Here is a 20,709-nt window from a genome sequence, read left to right as displayed (position 1 = left end):
GGGATTGAGACGTTAAAAGGCAAAAAAAAAAAAAAAAAAAATGGCTCTTTTGTTCCCAGCTGTCACCACCTGTCTTTTTTTGTCTTCTCTTTTCAGCTGTGAGCTCAGCAACGAGGCGCTCGCGCGCAAGAGCCGCTCTGCCAGACTCGGCCTTCAGCTCCCAAAAGCCGTCAATAATCCGCTCGCTCATTTGTACTCCGCGTCCCCTTCTTGTCACCCCGCCGGGGCCTTTTATAAAAGAGCCGCTGCCCGATACTGTCTGCTCATTACGCATCAACGTCCATCTGACACTAAACCGGTATGTATCATCGCTTTTGGCAAGATTTTTTTTTAATCACTTTATTTGCTGTGTGTTTGCTTTTGCACTCAGAACTGCAAGTTTTACATCATTTTCTCTGAATGATAACTAAACGGTGATTTGGAGATACATAAAGTTTCTTTCAGAAGTGTAATTGCAATAAAATTGAAGAATTTTCTTTTTTTTTTGCAGGCTCTGTGATTTGCTTTTTTCTGTCTTAGAATAAGCTGTAAAACGTAAAAATGCTGTAAAAAAATACCAGTTGCTGAAAATTGATTGATGTTGCTTTTTTCTCTTGTTCCTGTCAAAAGAGATACAGGTTTAGGTATACTTTTACAATTTTTATAGATAATAATCTTATTTATTCAGCATATGAAGGGGGGGTTCTGGCAAAATGTAATTGGGGAAAAAAAAAAAAGAAAAAAAAACAAGTGGTCCCAACAAAGGACTAGCAATTAAATTGAATGAATATATATATATATATATATATATATATATATATATATATATATACACAAAAAAAATACTAAAAAATGTAAAACAATGTTTTTGGGAGTAAATGAGTTAAGTAAATTTGCAATAAATCAATTTAAACCCAATCAAGATGATTGAAGACTAAGGTTTAGCTTTGGATTTTGTTTTAGGATGACAGAGGTTTGATTGTTTTTTTCCTGGGTTTTTCTTTGTGGGACTGAGGTACCGACTGGACTGTAAATGAGGGACCGTTAAAAAAAGAAAAAAAAGTCTGTACCACTTAACTGTTTATGTTCATCATGTGTTGACCTCCTTGCTCACACTTCCCTCTGTCAATGGGTGCTAATATACGTTATATTTACTTCAGCTTCTCCTTCTTGGACACGTTTATCACCACGCCCTTTTTGGCTCTCACTGGAGTGCTCGTGTTTATCACGCTGGCATGCTAAGTGAAAGCTATGTGCAGTTTTTGTGGTTTTTATGTTAGTTTTTTAACGATTGTTGAACGGATTAACGGCATTTCCATTCATTTCAGTGGAGAAAGATAATTTGATCACCTCAGCCGTATAAATCTTAGCAGTGAGGAATTTCTTTTTTGATCCCTGGAGTGTTGACTTTTTGACAAGTGTATTCCCATTGACGTGGTTTGAATGTGCCTCATGGTTAGCCAAAGCTTTCAACTATGCCAAGGCCTTCATCCATCATGTTAATGCACTCCTGTCCTCTTGTTATTAATCGTTTGGGCAAGCACTGTCAACATGGTTGCATCAGCGGAGGGGAACCCTACCCGATTCAAAAGCCGTACCAACATAAATGTAATCTTTTTTTTTTTTTCTTTTTTAATCACTTTCAATAGAGCTCATTTATCGGCTCCATTTGGATTCATCGGCCAAGTCGAGTGCAGAAAAATGTGAGAGGTTGCCCTCAGGTCCATGCGAGTGGATTAAACAGTAATAAGAGCGTTAATAGCCGGCGGCCCACCGCTTCTCAGCCCTCGGTCGCACGTCCTTTGGAGTAAATTGAATTAAACAAGAATGATCGGCCGTGTAATACCTCACTTTTATCCCGGCTGACATGACTCAGCAGCGGCCTCTTTTCTATTCCGAGATCATTAACAACAAATGGTCTTTTATCTTTGTACTAAGGCGCAGACATATCATGCAGCTCTTTGGTGCCAATGAGGAATGTTAAAGACATTTTGGAGATGGAAATGTCCGTTTTTAGTTGTGTATTATGCAATCATGCAATCCCAAAGACTTTCTTTTTTTTTAATGTTTTTCCTTTTTCTTTCCCCCCCGCAAAAAGAATCCCGACGCTAAAGATACTAAAAGTACTGCACTAAAGTCATTGATGCCTCTAGGTACTAAAAAAACTAAAACACATTACTTTTGTTTTTAAAGTAAAGCTGTGGGGTAAAAAATCGACATCGAATCAAGCACCAAATTTCACTTTTTTTTTTATCCATCTTATCAATATTTTTTTCCCATTGGTGTGTTGCAGTGTCAAAATGTCTGATTTAGAAGATCATGGGTGAGTAGAGTTTATTCCGACAAACTAACCTAACGTCAATTTAACCTTTTAATAACACCTGCTGCTATGTATTTCTATTATTCCTTCCCATCCAGAGTGCACCAGGATGGTAAGTATTCTCATTTTAGAAAAAAAACAAAACGAAAAAAAAACAAAACACATTTGACCCCTTTTTCCTCCACAGACGAAGATGAGCAAGGAGAAGGAGGTAAGAATGTATGTGAGGTTTCAGGCATGTGCTTTTTTTTTCTTTTTTTTTAATTAAAAGTGTCCTGTATGCTCATTATCCTCCATCCACTGTTGTTTTGGTGAACACGTTTTCAGGAGAACGACCCAAGCACAAGTGAGTATCTATTATGCATCACATTTGACAATATTTTTGTATAATTTTAGATCAGATCTAGAAGAGGCACGGCATTTTTTTTTTATTTGAAAAATAATTTGACTGGACCAGAAATCTTGATATTCACACCGGCTCGCAATTTCCGGCATGAAATTAATATGGGGACGGACCCCACATCAATTTTATGCCGAAAACTGAGTTTTACTTTCAACCACGCTGTTTTACATTTCACCAGAAGATGGCAGTAGACCTGTGGCCAACCGCTGTAATCCTGAGCACAATATTGTACTCTCTGAGCTCAATAGACTGTATAAAAACTCCCAACATTAAAGCACATTGTATTGGGGGAGAAAAAGCACATAATTGTGTTTTCATATACATAAAAACATTGACTGAACTAGGCTTGTCATTTTATTGCGTTACTACTGGTTCAGTGGCGCAAAGCATCTTGGTCAATGGCGTTCATTCACTATGCTGTGATCGACCGCATTGGGCCCAAGAAATTTTTTTTTGACGCACTTTTACTTTTAATAACGCAACGTGACAACAATATCATGGCAGTTTTAATATTGCAATACAATATCGCCGTTTTTGTTACATTGCTACTCCGAGAGAAAACTTGCAAACTACGACAAGATGACTGAAAGTATGATGCGTTAAAAATGATTTTTATTTTATTGTTTTTTATGGTTTACAGGCCACTGGCCACTCAGCTTGTGCCCCCAAAGATCCCTGAGGGCGAAAGAGTGGATTTTGATGTATGTTTGCCTCCTAATATATATATATATATATATATATATATATATATATATATATATATATATATATATATATATATATATATATATATGTATATATATATATATATATGTATATATGTGTGTGTGTGTGTGTGTAAAATGCTTGGAAGTATGAAACATGTTTGTTCTTCCCCTGTTAGGATATCCATAGAAAGCGGATGGAAAAAGATCTTTTGGAGCTTCAAACCCTGATCGATGTCCACTTTGAGCAGAGGAAAAAAGAAGAGGAGGAGCTCATCGGGCTCAAATCGAGGATTGTAATTCTTTCATGCAAAAACAAACACACAAGCAGAATCCCATATAAATATCTTTTTTTTTGCCTCAGGAGAGTCGGCGAGCGGAAAGAGCCGAGCAGCAACGCGTGAGGGCGGAAAAAGAGCGCGACAGACAATCCAAGATTGCGGTGATTAACCCGCTCGAGCTTTTCCATGCATTGCTGTTTTCAAAGCCTGAACTCTACTGGCACCACCTGCAGGAAGAGAGGCAGAGAAAAGAGGAGGAGGAGGCCAAGAAGAGGGCAGAAGATGAGGCCAAGAAGAAGAAAGTGCTCTCCAACATGGGCGCTCACTTCGGAGGCTTCCTGGCCAAGGTCGGCGGTTCTGTCTCCAAATTATTGACGATGCGCTTTGAGATCCGTTGGGCTCCATGTTTCTGATCGGGGGTGCAGGTGGAGCAGAGGCGGGGCAAGAAGCAAACGGCGAGGGAGATCAAGAAGAAGACGCTGTCGGAGAGGAAGCAGCCGCTGGCCATCGATGACCTGAGAGAGGACGCCCTCAGGTCATTTGCTAGCATACTTTTCATGCTAGCCAACTGTCAAAATGAGACGTGACACTAATGCTACGAGACGTCTCATGAGATTGAGTTGACGAGAACGCGACGAGATTTTGGCCAGCTCTCTCCCTCTAAATATTTTTCAATGACGCAAAGTGACATCAGACCCACAGAAGACATTTTTGACTGGTGCATTAAAGTGATCAGTAGCAACTGCGATCGATTCAGAATGTCACCATCAGAGTGTGTAGTTTTGTTTACGTCAGTTTAAACTGCCTTCAAAAATTATTTTGCCTGCTCTCCAATGCTGCTAGCTAGCGGCTAATTTAGGCTAAATGCAAGCAAAAAGCGACATACAGTAAAATATCAGCATAATTCAGTCTTTTTTTTGTGCCTTTTGTGTTTTTTAATCTCGCAAGATCTCATATGGGATATCGTTTCATCCCTACCGTAAACGATGTCAACATTTTTTTTTTTTTAAATTTTAGACAAAGAGCCAGTGAGATGTGGGAGTGCATCTACCAGCTGGAGTCAGAGAAGTTTGACCTGGCTGAGAAGATGAAAAGGCAAAAGTATGAGGTGAGTCTTTTTGGCCAAATATAAGCAAAGGACATTTACATTTACATCAAAGGCATTTCACATCAAGGGGAAGGGAGCCGAAATTTCTCCCAGATGGTGACAACATATCAAATTTCAACACGGTTTGACCACTTAGCTATCACGCTACCGAATACCGTGGAAGAAAATGACCCAAAATGGTCAAAGTAACACGAAGGTTAAAGCTCACATTTAAAATCTTTTCTCTTGTATTTTCCGACTCCAGATCAACGTCCTCCTGAACAGAATCCAACACGCTCAAAAGTTGTGAGTCGATCACACAACCAAGTTTAACGTACGATCGGCGATATACTCAAAAGAGCTTCTCTTCTCTTGGAGCAGCAAAAAGAGCCACGGTAAGGGGAAGGTTGGAGGACGCTGGAAGTGAGCGGACACCCTCAAGTGGTTCAAAAAAAGATGGTGGTGGTCTTGAGAATTTTTTTTTTCTTGCAAATTTAAAATGTTGCACCACTTAGAAACAGATGAGAATAAATTGCTGTGTTGCATGAACATTTGTGGTTGAAAGCATATTAGGGCATGACCAATTCATTTTAAATGTGGAAATAATGGCTCCCTAAAACACAACAAATGAGACAAAATATATATGTTTTAATAATACAGTTTGGATTAGTTTTTGACGTGATATTGCAAAACATTTGCCTCCCCAAAAATATCTGCAAAAAGAATGATTTTTTTTTTTTATAAAATTGTAATAGAATTTATAATTATATCAAAAAATATAAATATATAAAATAATATCAATACATATACTATATTTTTATACCTCTATATATTTTATATTTGTATTATATATTTTTATATCTTATATTTTATATATTATAATTATAATAAAATAACAATGCAATGTTCTGCCTGTAATCCATATCTTCATTGTTGTGAATATTAAGAGAAATCTTAATATCTTTTATATCTTTTCAATTAATCAGCCAATGAATGGGTTATCTGAATTTTATTCCCGCCAAATATTGGAACCAAAATGCCCCCCCCCCCCAAAAAAAAAAAAAAAAAAAAATATTGGTTGGGTCTTCCAACGAGCACATATTAATAAGAACTTGCAAAATATAACGAGTCCAAACATCACTTGTCCTTCTGCGGTTGGAAAACAGCATGAACGTCATCAGCGTTTGCCCCAGAAGACGCTTGAAATCCAGCTTCCAAACACATGCTGGACACTTTCTCTGCAAACCCAGCTTCTTGCTCTTTATTCAGGTCCAAAATGTACCTGAGGAAACCACGAAACACGCTCGTCAAATGGATGACGTCCGAGTTTTGCTAGTGCAGGCCAACGCCGTCACCGTGGCAACGTGCCTTGCTTATTTTTAACTCATTCAATGCCGGGGACGTATTTTCATGTTTTGAAATCCCGGATACTTAAGGACATTCATTTCCAGATACTTAAGTTTTAAATCGAGATTTAAGCATCTGGGATAGAATGCTTGGACCCCTAAAAAAAAAAAACGTGAAAATACGTCGCTGGCATTGAATGATTAATGGGAAAAAAAAAAAAACTCACTTGGCTAACTCCACGATGAGCACAGCATCCGGTGCTGCAATCTGCCGGATATTTGGGCCCAAATGGTGCGCGCAACTTTATTCCATTTAATACAAGAGGGCACAGAAAGAAGGCATCCATGTTATTCCATATCCATATAATAATTCCATATCATTTTGATGATGATGAAATGTCTGATGACTATATTTCTCACCTGTTGGCCAAATAGATGATGTCATAAAAACTGGCATATTTCTGTTTGTCAGCCATCTTCTGAAGGGAATCCAGAGGCAGGAAGTTGACACAGACACCTTTAAGACGGATCAAATCTGAAAACCATATGCCCCCAAAATTATTTTCTTTACCGGAATATGTTCCAACATATTACATTTGTGGAATTAAGCAGAAAAATCCACCTGTTTACCTATCTCGGGCGGCCATTTTGTTCATCACAGTTGCTCAGGTGACAACCAATCACGGCTCTCGAAACAAAAGCAACATCATTAAGGACATTTTTGGTGTGTGTACTATTTACTGCGTTATTTTTAATCATTTAATTTCAATCAAATTACACTGCTTCAATAAATATTTAAATGAGATCCATTACTACTAGTTATACTACAATGTTTATCTTTTTCATATCAATGTTTCTTTTTTGTTGATTCCCTTTTGATTCTACATTTTAGTATGTTGTCTCGTTTAAACTGAGTAAATGTGGATATTTTTTACAGTGTGGCTTTGAATGGAAAACAAAAGGGAATTATTTCACTTGTATTCATTTTTGGATATGTGTAGTTAATTTAGTTAATTTAACATTATTTACACATTTAGAATGTTTATATTTTTCATAACGTAATGTTTTAAAGTGTGAATTCAATTTTCTTCTATTCAAGTGAAGTCTAATTTTCTTGTTTGGATTGAGTGAATGTGTAGCTTTAATAGCGTAGCTTTAATAGAAAATAAAATAGAAAACCAAATTCATTGCATTGTTTTTAGTACTATTTACACGTTACAATACAAATTTTGATATAGGCGATAATTCACTTTTGTTTTTTTCAATTCAAATCTACTCATATGATATAGACAATTATTTAAATTCTCATTTAATTAATATTGCATGTACAGTATTCTGTTTCCTTGTTTTTTACAGCGTATGACATAACTCCTAAAACAGGCGAGCTGTGATTGGTTGTTTCCCCAGCAAGTTTGATGTCACTTTCAGGCGACAGTCAGTGGCAAAATGGCCAACTCTTGAAATGGATTAAAAAAAAAAAAAAGGTGGAATTTGCTGCTTAATTCATATTCTACAAACACAATATTAATCAAAAATGCCATATTTGGACAATTTTTTTCCTTCCCCTCACCATAGACTGGGACCGAATTCTGCTCAATATTAGTGGTTGGATGTTCCTCCTCTGTGCTAGAATGAGAATTAGCGAGGCGTTCTTGTCTCCCGGACAAGGATCGGAACAAGTCCTGCACATTTGCAAAGGAAATGTCCTGCGCTGTCTGCACATGCAAAAGAACCCAAAAAAACCAAGATCAGGCATTAGTACGATTACCGCCCGTTTCCCACGAGCAAAGGACGTCGTGCACCTTTACCTTCACGTGTTGGCCGTTGTGCGTTTTGAGCAAGTTCTTGTCTTCCGTCCGGATTCCGAAGGCCAGGTAAGGGCTGGACGCGATGTCCCCCCAGTAGCCCCTCAGAGCCACTCTGTCCCCTCGCTGGTTGAAGACCCGAAAAGACAGCAGGCTGGGGTTGCTTATTTGGTAGACGCCTTCCCGTAGTTCGAAGGCCAGGCCGCTCTCCCTCCATCGGATGTACTGCCGCTTGTTAATGACGCCGCACTGTGGAGACAGTAGGAAGACGGTACGAGGACAATCTAGTTCTAATTATTTATTGTTTTTTTTTTTTTTTTTTACATCCGGCCGATTCATTTGCGTCCACTGTAGTGGACATTTGTTTTGGGGTATGTATCCAGGATTCTATCACAGCCTTTCCTGTGATGAAAATCACTTTGCCGTCTTGCTGAGACAAAATGGACACAACAGTGGACACAAAATTAAAAAAATGGCTCTTTGGAGGACATTCTAAGAACTGTCCTTTCTCCTTTATGCCAATTGAGGACTAATAAGTGTTGGTATCGGGATGATACCTAACCTTATTTCAATGTATCGGTACTTGCAATGGCAGTCGATACTAGTATTTTTTTTTTCAACTTTTTGCAGTTTTATTTATCAATTTTTTTCAATCACAAACTAGAAATGACAAATTACAAGGTCTTACAGTTTCATTGTTTTTTTTTAAGTACTAGTGGTATTGCTACTTGGAATCATTGACCTCAGGATTTGAGAACTGATTTTGCGATTGATCTGGAAAAAAATAGGTTGTATTATCAAGCGAGGTTCAATGCTACCTTTTTTTTTTTTTTAACTAAAGCTTGTGAAGGTTATAAGTAGGGACAGGTCTCATTAGTGTGCCAATGAGACTCAGTTCAAGGCTTGCATTTGTTTTCTGGTTTAATTTTGCGTTCATGTAGTTTTTGTGTTTTTCCCTTAATCTGATTGGTCTTTTTTTGCATTTGTTTTGTTGTAAAATAGCTTCCCTTTCGATTTTGCCTGATTGCTTTTTTTTTTTGCTGTTTTTTTTAAAATGTCTTTCAATTTTCAGTATCCTGTTGTAGCTTTTCTTTGTTTGCCTGTTTGTTTCCTGTTTGCTCCCATGAATGTATCATTGGCCTTTGAAAATGTAGTTTTATAGATCTCTCCATTATCATTGATAGAATTTGAAGTGAACAGGTAATCGATAATCAAAGAAATCCACAATGGCCGACAAATTAGTGCATCCAGTGCGTTTTTGTTTATTTTTTTATTATTATTATTATTATTACCCCTTTCTCGTGAAGCTTCATAGTAAGGTCCCAGTCAAAGCAGCCTTTCTTGGCGTCGTAGCGCGTCCCAAGGTGCTGCCTGACCCGGTAATCCCAAGCTTTGGAAATGGAGACCGCAGAAGAAGAAGAATGCTGCATCCACGATTTAAAAATCCTGGCCAGCTCATCTCGCTCCTTAAACTGGACGAATTGGAACGAGTGAGTCTTTTGTGGATAAGGACGCTTCCCATTAACTCTGCTGATGTGAGCACCTTGAGAAGAGACGCGTTGAAACAGGGGTGCACGTCCGCCTCCGGGATGTCGCTGACGTGGAGTAAAAGCTGGGACGCCGCCCGTTTCACCGTCTCGTCCGTCTGACTGCGGATCACGCTGTTGCCAAACACCTCCAGGAACATCTCAGTCTTCTCTAAAGACGAGAAAAGGTCAACGCCGGGTTTGCTAAATGTGCAGGAGATACCCACCGTTAAGTCCCATGATCTCCTGGGGAGTCAGCGCCATGTAAAGCAGCAGCATCTGTCTGGCGACCACCTCCATGGTGTTTTCAAACAGCCATACCTACAGTGAACCCCAGAGAGGTTTGTTCCGTATCACTTCCTCCTCTCCGGGGTTACATTTGAAAATGTGAAGCTCACGTTCAGGACGTCCTCGTCCCTCAGGCCGGACAACGTCTTCAAAAGATGTCTCGGATCTCCACTGCCGGCCAGTAAAATGTTGACTTCCCCTTTTTGTCTCACAGAGCCTGGTGAGATGAGGAATAAGTGGCTCAAATATTTTTAATTGTATATCATAAATCTACAAATAACAATAATGGCCTTTTCCAAATTATTTTATGTATTTGATGAGAGTTTTTTTTTTGTAGGGAGCGCTTTAAAACTTTTTGAATCACCCAAACATGTTACATTTTAAACTCACATTATCGCGAGAATTGATCTCAACACTCAGTCAAGTGTTTATTTCACGTTCTCGCGACAGTTCATCGCAGGTGAATTCGGGCTTTTACGATGAACACGGTTTGATAAATTATACTGTCTGTATACCTCCAGAAAAATGATGCTAACAACATTGAACAAAAAGCAAACAAAAATAATAACAAAACATAGTATGAAGATAGTTTCAAAGTCGTTGTTGCGCACCTGTACCGATGAGGTCTCGAGCTGGACTGAAGCCCCACCAGTTGACGCAGCCCGCGCCTTCCGACGGCCGCCCAGCGCTCATCGTTTCTCGGGGAGGCTTCGATGGAGGCTCGGTGACAGTGAAAACTCCGTGGATAAACCCACTCTCACTAATATAACAACGGTGAGTATGTTAGAGAAAGTTGGGCTTTACACTAGTACAACCTGAATAAGTTTAGCTAGCCCACAAGCTAGCGCTTCTTGTTGCCTAGTAACTGTTTGTTTTTATACGCATGCGCAGTCTGTTCCATGTACGTAATGCATTTTTGCCGTAAACACGTGATTGTTGTGTCAAAAGCAATTTACGACATCTAGTCCTCACGTTTTTATACCGTAAAACGTTCAGGAATTTCACAAAATATTTTTCCGGTTTAAAAAAAATCGCTTGTTTCTATGAGCTTCATACTTAAAAATAATCAACATATTGCATCAATAATGTAAAACAAAACAAATATCGAGAGAATATGTTAATTGAAGTTTTATTTGCATTGTTGTAGTGGTAAATCAGTTCATTCTTTATTTGAATCAAAACAGGTTATTTTTAAAATTGTTTTCACTCACTGTATGCTTTAGTAATAATTATTCCATGTTGAAATTAAATCTACACAAGTTTCTACAATATTGTTTCAAAGTGTATTAAATGTACAAATAGTAATCATTTATAGTTAGAAATGCACATGATATATGAGCATACACATTTACATTTTTTTTTAAACTTAAGTGACTGAGAAGTCTACACAAGGGTAAAAAAGGTCTTGATTACAGATATAGAATATTAAGAAAAAAAATCAGTCTTCCACATCAACACTTGTTAAAATATACCAAACAAAAAAATAAACATTTAGCATGGAAAACATCAGGAATAAAAGTAACATAATAAGGAAGACATCACTTAATTCCAGTAAAAATATTTCTGGCATTAGAAAAGGAAAATTAGACTTTGACGTAAATCGATTCTCAGTCATCTCGTCATGATAATCTAATCTGATTTTTTATTTTTGCAGCTAACCAGATAATGTTTTAAAACTAGCGTATTGATACAATCTATACCCTTTTTTTTCTTATTTCAAGTCAAACCTGCTCAAAACCAATAATGCAATATCAACAAAATAGCTTAATATTTTTCAGAAAAAAAATAGAAATGCAAATATGTAAGCGCCTTTCCTGTTAAGACAAAATATTTCTAAAGCTTTTCTCTTGGTTAGATTTTAGTTTTGCAAGTAAAACATGCAAACCAGGGAAGACACAAACACACACAAAAAAAAGAAACATCTTCTTTTCAACGAGGTTTGGCTTTGAGCGCCGCGTCGACTTCCTCCTCGGGCAACAGCGTGTGCCATTGGGCTACCGGACGTCTGGGATTGGCCAGCATGTCCGACCAATGGCGCAGGCCTACGCCTGTAGCTCCGTAACCCATGAAGGTCTTCCCGATGGGGTCGTTGCTGCCCAGTTTATCGTAGTCGTACACCGTGATGACCACTTGAACTTTCTGAATTGGTAAACACAAACGGTTCCTTTTGTTCATTCCAATGAATTAATCTTCATAAATTAGCCTTTTTTTTTGCCATGTTAAGTCTTAAACTCTAGAATGTGGAGAAGTTTACCTGTATCTGTTCAAAGGGGACTTCAAAGCTGAAACTTTCATTAAAGTAAGGATTGAGCGTGTTTTTCTTAACCGTTGTCTTCTTCTTCTTGATTCGTTTTCCATTTTGCTGCAGGACAATTTTCACGTATGGATCTTGAAAAGCAAGAAAAGAAGACACGGGTTGCGTAATTGTTCGCGTATCTATGGCGGCCCGAAGTCCATGCTTATTTGCTGAAAAACAGGCCAATTTTCAGTTCTCTGCGTTTGTTTTTGCTCCAGTCACATATTTCAATGATTGTCAACCTGACTAATATTTTTTTTAGTCAAATACTCTCTAACCAGTGTATATATATATAAAAAAAAAAAAAAAAACCTTTCAAACTACATTTGTAGTCCTAAGTGTGTTTTATTCAACTCCAGAAAATAGGTGATGTAACATCTTGTTTATTTCTGGCTTGTCTGGTGGAAAATTGCAGCTCTTATGAAAATGTGCATCTGTATAAAAGAGTCACTAAAACACAACCCAGCAATTAGTTATTTCATATTCCAATTAATTAACTCTTACTTTGAAAATAAACCAATGTTCCTGCCACTGCATTAAAAAGCAATACATTAAATGTATTCATGCATGCAGTAACCCAGTCATCAATGTGTGTATCAGTGTATTTCGTGAGCAGTTTGTGGTATATTAGGGATTCAAGTTTTTTTTTTTTTTTTTTTATATAAATCGCTTTAAGACAGGCATCAAATAATTTCTTTACCATTGTGAATGGAGCTTTTTTTTTTTCTTTTAGCAATGACATCAAAAGTTTACCTGATAAGCCCCCGACATCCATTTTCTTCAGATTCTTTGCCTCCATGATGTTTACAGTCAGTTTCCCAGCAGTGGGGACGTATCGCAGGGAGATGCAGACGTCGCCCAGTTTCTCCTACCGAGAGAAGCGTGTACGCGTGTAAGGTTTGTTAAAGAGTGGATAAAGGCACGAAAACCCCAAATGAAAATGTACCTCTTCCTTTTCCACGCTCTCCAAGTCCCTCCACTGCTGTATGGGTTGTCCCAAATCGACGCTGTTCATGGGAATCTTGATATCGCCGATCATATCGTGCTTGGAGAAGCGGTCGAAATCGAACACCTGAAGAACTAACGTCTTTCCTCCCAATTCTGCGTACGGGATCTACCAAAAAAACAAAACGTTAACTAATTCACTTCATACTTTGTAGGTACTTATAGGAATATTTTTTTCAAGTATTTGGAAAGAGGAGGTTCTAAACACGGCTGGTGAATTAAGAATGAAGTATTTATTGAATTAATTACTAAAGTAATTGATTAGTTGAGGCACTAAAAGTAATAAAGTAATTGATTACTTTTGGTGATAAGTCCTAAAGTAATGAATTACTTTAGTCATTCAAGGAGTAAAGTAATCAATTACTTCAGTATCAAATGACCTAAAATAATTACTTATTAAATGGGTCACTAAAAGTACTAAAATAATTGATTGATTACTTTGGGTAATAAAGTAAAATACAATTGACTTCTTTAGGTACTAAAGAGAGCCTTACTATTTAGTCGTCTGATGTAATTGATTATTTTTGGTAAATAAGTACTAAAGTAACCAGTTACTTTAGACGCTCAAATACTAACGTAATTGATATTGATTATTGTATAAAATAATTGATACTTAAGTACTCAATTACCTAAAATAATCAATTACTTCCGGCAACTAAGAAATCTTTAGTCCCTAAAGTAATCAATTGTATTTTACTGCAGTACCTAAAATAATAAATTATTTTAGTACTTACTGTATTTTAGTAATTATTTTAGTACTTTATAGTACTTTTAGGTACTTTAATGCCTTAGTAAATATGTCTTTGGGATTATTTATTTATTTATTTTTTTAAACCAAGTTCTCTGTACCTTGAAGAAGAAAGTCTCGTTGAAAACCGGACACAGATTTTTGCGCTGAACCTTGGTTTCATACTTCTTCTTTTTGTCCGGCAGCAGGAAGACTTTGACGTAAGGGTCTGAGGTGCCCCCCATGTCCATAGCGGCCAGATCCTGAGCCTGGAGGATTCCCACGATGAGCTTCAAGGTAAAGAGAGCGATCGTAAGGTTAAGGTGCAAATTTCCTCAACATCCGGCCAACTTTTACTCGGTTTCCCCGTAGGAAAGTCACCTGAGAATCTGTGAAGTTGTAGTCCAGTGAGAACTCCAATTTTCCCAACTTTTCCTGCTCTTTCTCCTCTTCCTCACCTTCCTTCTTCACCTCACCTTCCTATGAGGGGATCATCAAGGTGAGTTACCCCCCGAAATCGGACGATTCTTTGAAAAATCCAGCGTACGGTGTGGCACCTTCTCTCCCGTCTCGCCTTCGCCTTCCTTGGCCTTCCTGCGTCGACCCGTCTTCCTCTCTCTCACCTTTTTGGGCTTTTTCTTCTTCCCGAAGCATTTTTTGAAAACACAAAAGATGAAGCATGCCACCAACACCAGGATCACAACCACGATGGCTCCTACTGCCCACATGGGAACTGCGATACGAAAAAAAACAAAACAAATGACACGTCCAATCCCTTATCGCGCCAGTAAAAAAATCCAAACAGTGTATCGGATTGTCGTCTTTTAAGGATTTGAACATCAAACTCTCTTCAGTATTAAGTATTGTCAAGCCGATTTATATCCCGATTTATATCACGATTTGAGTTTATGCGATTGGGGGAAGAAAAAAACCCAACTTTCTCACACTGTTCACATAATCTGAAACAGTTCACTCACCATCTGTGTACATCTTTCCTTTCAAATCTCAAAAACACACAAATAAGAGTTGAATTCCATGTGTCCAAAATATGGCTCAGGGGCCATTTAAGGCCTGCCATCCGCATTTATCTATCTATCTATCTATCTATCTATCTATCTATCTATCTATCTATCTATCTATCTATCTATCTATCTATCTATCTATCTATCTATCTATCTATCTATCTATCTATCTATCTATCTATCTATCTATATTTGTTTTTTTTTATCTATTTCTATCTATTTTTGTTTTATTGCCTACTTTATTATTTACTCGATTATGGAATGTAGCTTTCTCGGGGAAATGAATAGAATAAGAATTTCATTGTGTGGTATTACTATGCATATGACATTAAAACTCCTGAATCTATCTATCTATCTATCTATCTATCTATCTATCTATCTATCTATCTATCTATCTATCTATCTATCTATCTATATATATATATATATATATATATATATATATATATATATATATATATATATATATATATATATATATATATATCTAAAGGGCTAATGTAAAGGTTAAGCTTGAGGCCTCCTATCCACCGCCGGGGCTACCGGAAGTGATGTCATATCTAGAAAGCACTCACTTGGTAGTCGGTCGAGTTCATTCATGAACTTATTCTTCATGTGGTCGTAGTCGTGGCCCGGGTGATGCTCGGAATGGCCGCCGTGCTCCGCGGCGGGGCGCTCGTGGCGGACCTCCTCCCCGGCCTCCTCGGAGTCCTTCTCGGGCGGCTCGGCGGCCCTGCGGGCCCGAAAGCCGCCGCTCCTCACCAACCTCATGTCAGCTGCCAAAATATAGCGCAGCCGCGTATGTACACGCGTGTAATCCCCGCGTCTGTCTGCTGCACCACAGCGGAGGAGCGGAGAACATCGCTAAGCTAGAAGCTGGACATGGCTGACCCTAATCCCTCTGTTTGCCCCCGCACACAAACACACATACACACACTTTCCCTCCATCATCTCCCGCTAGTTTTCTCTGCTTTTGTGCTCCCTCTACATGCACGTATCTGGATTTAACTCTCCAATATTAATCCGCACGCCGGATCCTTGAACGCTTAGATGAAAAGTTGGTTTCCTCCATCGGGCAACACAGAACGGTGGCTCCAATATAACGCAAGCCAATGCGGAAATGTTATCACAAATTTTGCTTCGTTATTCAAATGTACTCATTCACTGCCAAAGATGACTTTAGTCGTTAAAGTTTTATTTTAACCAGACAGCTATTAAAGTCAAGTTCATCTGAACTTTTTATGGTCAAGTTTTTATCTGGGCTGGTAGCCAATGAGATCATGAGAACAAACCTTTTTGATGTCATTTACACTGTTTTTTAATCGCCACTGTTTATCGACAATATTTCAACATTTTTAAGAAACTGTCACATAAAACAATTATTGTGTAGGAAATAGGTTAAATAGGAGAAAAAGAAACAGACTGATGTACCGTTTTTTTCTTCCTTTGTATAATTATTCGTCTTAATTTTTGAAGTATTTAAGGCATAGTGTTTCTGGAGAATGCAACTGTATTTTAATATCATTTATCATGTGGTACTTGGAGACCTAAGCAGTTTTTAAGGTGCTAAATAATTTTTAAACAGCTCTGTTAACATCTGAAAGCACATTTTTATTGCTGTTTTTTTAGATTTTTTAAATCAAAACAAAAAAAAATCCATCTTACCTGCGATCTTTTTATTCCTTTGATGCCACACGTTTAGAGCAAATTTTTTTCTTGGGGGTTAGGGGGCGGATCCAAGGTGTATTTGGTGCCGGAAGCCCTCACATGCCCATCATTCCCTCGACACGACTGGCAGACTCCCTGCGCCCGTTTCCATCAAAGCGAAAGCCCTGGCAAATCACTAAAGCAGTGTTGGGACTTAATCCCCTCCCCCCCATCACCCCCCCCCCCCCCCCCCCCCCTCCCCGTCATATTAAAATGTTGAGCACACATCTGTTGCTTTATATTCAACTGAATGCAAACACGGAATACCTGTCTGTGTTTTTCTTTTCCACGAGCCACACATGCTGAACAATGTCAGTTTTGCACAGGAGATGGAAAAGTTTCTTAAAAGGACGTCAGGGTTGTGTCCGTCCATCAGACCGACCACTCGTAGTGCATCCGAGCCTTCGCTAATCTCCTGAGCGTAGCTTTGCAAGCGCTCTAGCTCCAATCCACCGATAAGTTTTTTTTCAGGGTAGACATGGCTGCATTACTGTTGCAGAGTGTGATGTAATCCGGTGGCAGGCTTCCACATCTGGACACCTGTGTGGCGCCCCTCTTGTAGATGAAGGATGTAAGATAAAACAACGCAAATACTGTAGATATTTATTGAAAGTAACCGTTGCCTTTAAGAACAATCGCCCAAAAATTAAAAGAAATTGTCCAAGAAGTCTAATTACATTAGCCTAGTGTTTTTCATGCCAAGACTGGAACAGTTGTTTATTTTCAAACTAAGAACAAATTAATTAGAACATGAAACAAGTTATTGCAGAATTGTAATGCAGCGACTTCTTTGCAAAATAGTGTATGTTCGATGTTAAGTTCGATTTGGCTGCACATCGTCTTTAGTGATGCCGTTTTCTGGCAAAAGAGCCAGGAAAAAAAACTATATTCTGCCGTTCCTGCACAAATATGTATCTAGAGATAGCATTATAAATGTTCTAAAGTCATTAGAAAGAAGGCAACTATAGATATACAGTAATTGTTGTGCAACAGATTGGAACATAGATAATGTGCATTAATTCTCCGATTGGGTCACCAGTGGGCGCCACAAAAATCATAAGAAAATGTCACCTTAATGAAAATTATCGCAGGCGTAGCGTTGAAATTTTATTAGTCGCTTTCCGGTGAACAATTTTTGAACTATATAATTACAACAAGAGATCATCTGTTGTGATAGTCCGGAAAATAGAAAAAAAAAAGGTGCATTTTAATTTCTGGTTTTGACACCAGAGGGCGGCACAAAAATCCTGGGGTAGAGATGGAAAACATTTGCCTAAATTAAACCTTATCGCTGGAGCAGGGTCAAAATACTCGAAAGTAACATTTTGTGAATTTCTTAGCAATAGATATTGTATTGTGAGGATCAAAATAGACAAATTAGTTCTTTGGTTTGGCCACCAGAGGGCGCTACAAAAATGCTATGGGGAAAAATTATCGCTGGCAAAGTCAAAACCTCACCCCTTTACTCATCAAATTCGGAACCCTAGTCGTCTTTTTTTACTTTATATTTTCTATAAAGCATGATAATAAACTTAAAGCACACACAGTGAACAATAACACTAATTTAGTGCTCGAATTAAACTGTAGTTCAGTTTTTTGTCATTTGTGAATTAACATTTCTAAATACATAATGGCAAATTTCATTCGTGCATGATCAAGAGGAAAAAAAAATAAGGATAATTCCCAGTGCAGAACGTGGAATATGCAAGTACATCCTTTAGGGTGTGTGCGTCCTTGCATGACAAGATTACAACGTGCGGCTATGAAAGCAGGGCAACGTCCTTCTTATCTTTGCTGAAACATGTCATTTTGTCTGAATTTCAAACCGAGCGCAAACTTGCGTGCCGCTGGCCCAATGTCCAACTTTAAATGGGCATTCGACGATGACTAAGCAAAGTCCTCTTTGTTATCTCCATCGTGTTCCATAGGTGCAGACATAACATAAGAACAGGTCGCACGAGGGCATTTCAATGCTTAGCAAAAAAAAAAGTCAACAAAAAAATTGAGGTGCTGGCATAGGTGGTTTATTCCATTTCTGACCCATAGGAATGTAGAAAATATCGTAGGAAAATATTACTTGTGACCATAGCTATTGTAAACGAGGTGTTGAGGTAATTTTGGCTACTTGGCACCTAGAATTTTTTTTTAGCTTTCATGACTGAACAAATTGCAGGAAATTTTGGTTTACAAGGTGTGCTTGTCAAAGAGGTATTCTCCCATGGCGCCGTGGCTTTCGGACGCGGTGAGGCGTTTCAGGCTGCCAATGTGGTCCCCCAACTTCTTGATGGTGTCGTGGCTGTCTGTGAGGAAATGCTGCTCCAGGAAGTCGCAAAACTGAGACAAAAAGAGAAAGAAATAGAGCCAGAGACGACTCAACGATGACTGCAAATCCCAGTTGAAATTCATGATCGAACATGCATTTAAAATTTTGCCTTAGCTTTATGCTAACAATGTAAACGCCATGTAAAAATGTTACTTCTCGATCAAAGTGGTTCTCAACCTTTTTTTTTTCTATTATAGACTTTTTGTAAAGTATTTAGCCAAGTAATTCCTAACTAGCATTAAAAAAAGCAGATTGCTGAGCTACCAAAGTCTGGTTTGAACTAAATTAGTAGTATTATCTCTAGGTGTATTTTATTCAGCAAATCCAGAAGTTACTTCATGTTCCAATTATTTTGCTCTTTATTTGAAAACGGAAAAAACATGTTCTATCAGCTTGAAAAACCACAAAATTAGATTTCGGATACCCACAGAATCCCTGTTAAAACCCACATGTCCCCAGCGTTCTCATACACTCATTTGAAAATCAATGTTTGCTCAAGTAATGCTGTTTTTTTTTCGGGCATACTTACATGGGGGTCAGTATGGGAGTCGGCCTTGCGGTGTGCCTCCAGAATGCAAGTGTTCATGGCCTTCTGGTAGTCCAGTGAGAAAGACATTGCATCCAAACCACCTCTCCAATCCTCCCTAGTTGGTTTCTGCAGTATACGTCAGATATAAACAAACATTCACTGGGATTGGCGTAAATAACACATTTGAATCTTACAGCAATAGTCTGCAGCAAAATGCGACCGCCTCTCGTGTTCTGATACTCCAGCAGTTTCTCGGCCTGTTCTTGTTCCTTTCGAGAGAGCTCCAGGAAAAAACTGGAAAACTTGTTCAGGGCAACATCATCCCTGTCAAAATACATACCCTATAGGAGAAAACAGAGTCATATGAGAACTACAAGATATTTGAGCAAAAACAACCAAAATTAAACAATTAGGACATGCGCATTCAAAAGTTTAGACACGGTCGAAGTCCACCTGCAAAACGTTGGATTAACCCTAAAACGTCTTGCCGAATATGCACTAATGTTTAAACTAGAAAAAGAAGGCAAATAATAGTTACCAGAGAAAGGTAAGTATATGATGCATTCATCTTAAGGTTGATGAGTTTGTTGATATCGCCTTCGCATTCGGCGTGGAGGTTTTGCCTTACAGCAGACAGCATTTTCTAAAATCAAAACAAACACGAAACGATCTTTGCATAACGCTTTGTCTTAAGGTCAAAAGAGCAGCGCAAAGAATAGAAAACTTACCAAGAGCTTATGATTGTTCACCTTTTTCCTCACACTAGTTCCGTGTCACGTCCAACTTCAAGTCGGCGAACGTAAGCGAGACTCCCCCTTTTAAAAGCGCAAGCTAAAGAAAAAAAAAAAAACAGCTAGCAATGCGCAATTAGCATTGGCTTATTAGTTTTATCGGTGTGCGTGTGTCTCTACTGCCACCTGTCGCATTGGGGGATCATTGCATTTATTGACAAAAGTTTTAAAAATGACCAAAATAATGTCATGTTCGTTTTTGTTTTATTTATCCAATCGAATCAAATACTTTTGTGAATAAATTATGAATAATGAATAATCATGAATAAATGATCTAATAACCTATCTCCCTTTCTAATGGAGTCGTTCCAGACTTTGAGGACATTTTACATCACACTCATCAAATTACAAATAATCCATTTGCAAAATACAAAAACGTTCAGTTTATGAATAGATTGGCTTGTCCTGTGACCAAATATAAAAAAAATAGAAAAGAATGCTTGCATATTAAAACAAAACAACTATTTGAATAATATATATATATATATATATATATATATATATATATATATATATATATATATATATATATATATATATATATATATATATATATATATATATATATAT

The 20,709-nt window shown here is 38.0% G+C and overlaps 4 protein-coding genes across 4 annotated transcripts; 1 reads left to right on the top strand and 3 right to left on the bottom strand.

The window, feature by feature from the left end:
* The first annotated feature begins 166 nt into the window (after positions 1-166).
* On the top strand, positions 167-5,323 carry LOC148409523 (troponin T, slow skeletal muscle-like). The gene is made up of 13 exons (XM_088439777.1): positions 167-298; positions 2,273-2,302; positions 2,398-2,411; positions 2,487-2,510; positions 2,627-2,645; positions 3,343-3,403; positions 3,586-3,702; positions 3,771-3,848; positions 3,921-4,034; positions 4,113-4,222; positions 4,705-4,795; positions 5,040-5,080; positions 5,156-5,323. Exons 2-13 carry the CDS (start codon positions 2,280-2,282, stop codon positions 5,199-5,201), a joined length of 738 nt encoding a protein of 245 aa, XP_088295903.1. The 5' UTR covers positions 167-298; positions 2,273-2,279; the 3' UTR covers positions 5,202-5,323.
* Positions 5,324-5,844: 521 nt separating this feature from the next.
* dnaaf3l (dynein axonemal assembly factor 3 like) lies at positions 5,845-10,606 on the bottom strand. Its single transcript, XM_088439276.1, has 10 exons — positions 10,351-10,606; positions 9,850-9,956; positions 9,679-9,772; positions 9,469-9,623; positions 9,218-9,397; positions 7,929-8,174; positions 7,691-7,835; positions 6,541-6,655; positions 6,348-6,422; positions 5,845-6,056 (listed from the first exon to the last, which is right to left on the bottom strand). Exons 1-10 carry the CDS (start codon positions 10,430-10,432, stop codon positions 5,912-5,914), a joined length of 1,344 nt encoding a protein of 447 aa, XP_088295402.1. The 5' UTR covers positions 10,433-10,606; the 3' UTR covers positions 5,845-5,911.
* Positions 10,607-10,852: 246 nt separating this feature from the next.
* Positions 10,853-16,624, bottom strand: syt5b (synaptotagmin Vb). Its single transcript, XM_088439775.1, has 9 exons — positions 16,455-16,624; positions 15,365-15,565; positions 14,325-14,500; positions 14,149-14,247; positions 13,890-14,057; positions 12,982-13,149; positions 12,789-12,903; positions 11,994-12,127; positions 10,853-11,878 (listed from the first exon to the last, which is right to left on the bottom strand). The coding sequence occupies exons 2-9, from the start codon at positions 15,558-15,560 to the stop codon at positions 11,669-11,671; spliced, it is 1,266 nt and encodes a 421-aa protein (XP_088295901.1). The 5' UTR covers positions 15,561-15,565; positions 16,455-16,624; the 3' UTR covers positions 10,853-11,668.
* A 1,874-nt stretch (positions 16,625-18,498) lies between these two features.
* On the bottom strand, positions 18,499-20,233 carry LOC148409520 (ferritin, lower subunit). Its single transcript, XM_088438949.1, has 5 exons — positions 20,077-20,233; positions 19,887-19,991; positions 19,543-19,689; positions 19,349-19,474; positions 18,499-18,830 (listed from the first exon to the last, which is right to left on the bottom strand). The coding sequence occupies exons 2-5, from the start codon at positions 19,986-19,988 to the stop codon at positions 18,681-18,683; spliced, it is 525 nt and encodes a 174-aa protein (XP_088295075.1). The 5' UTR covers positions 19,989-19,991; positions 20,077-20,233; the 3' UTR covers positions 18,499-18,680.
* Between the last annotated feature and the right edge of the window lie 476 nt (positions 20,234-20,709).

Source organism: Hippichthys cyanospilos, chromosome 17 (assembly GCF_059441005.1).
Source record: "Hippichthys cyanospilos isolate Australia breed blue-spotted pipefish chromosome 17, RoL_Hcya_1.0, whole genome shotgun sequence".
In the NCBI taxonomy this organism is placed as follows: domain Eukaryota; kingdom Metazoa; phylum Chordata; class Actinopteri; order Syngnathiformes; family Syngnathidae; genus Hippichthys; species Hippichthys cyanospilos.
This window is presented reverse-complemented; position numbering and strand designations above follow the sequence as displayed.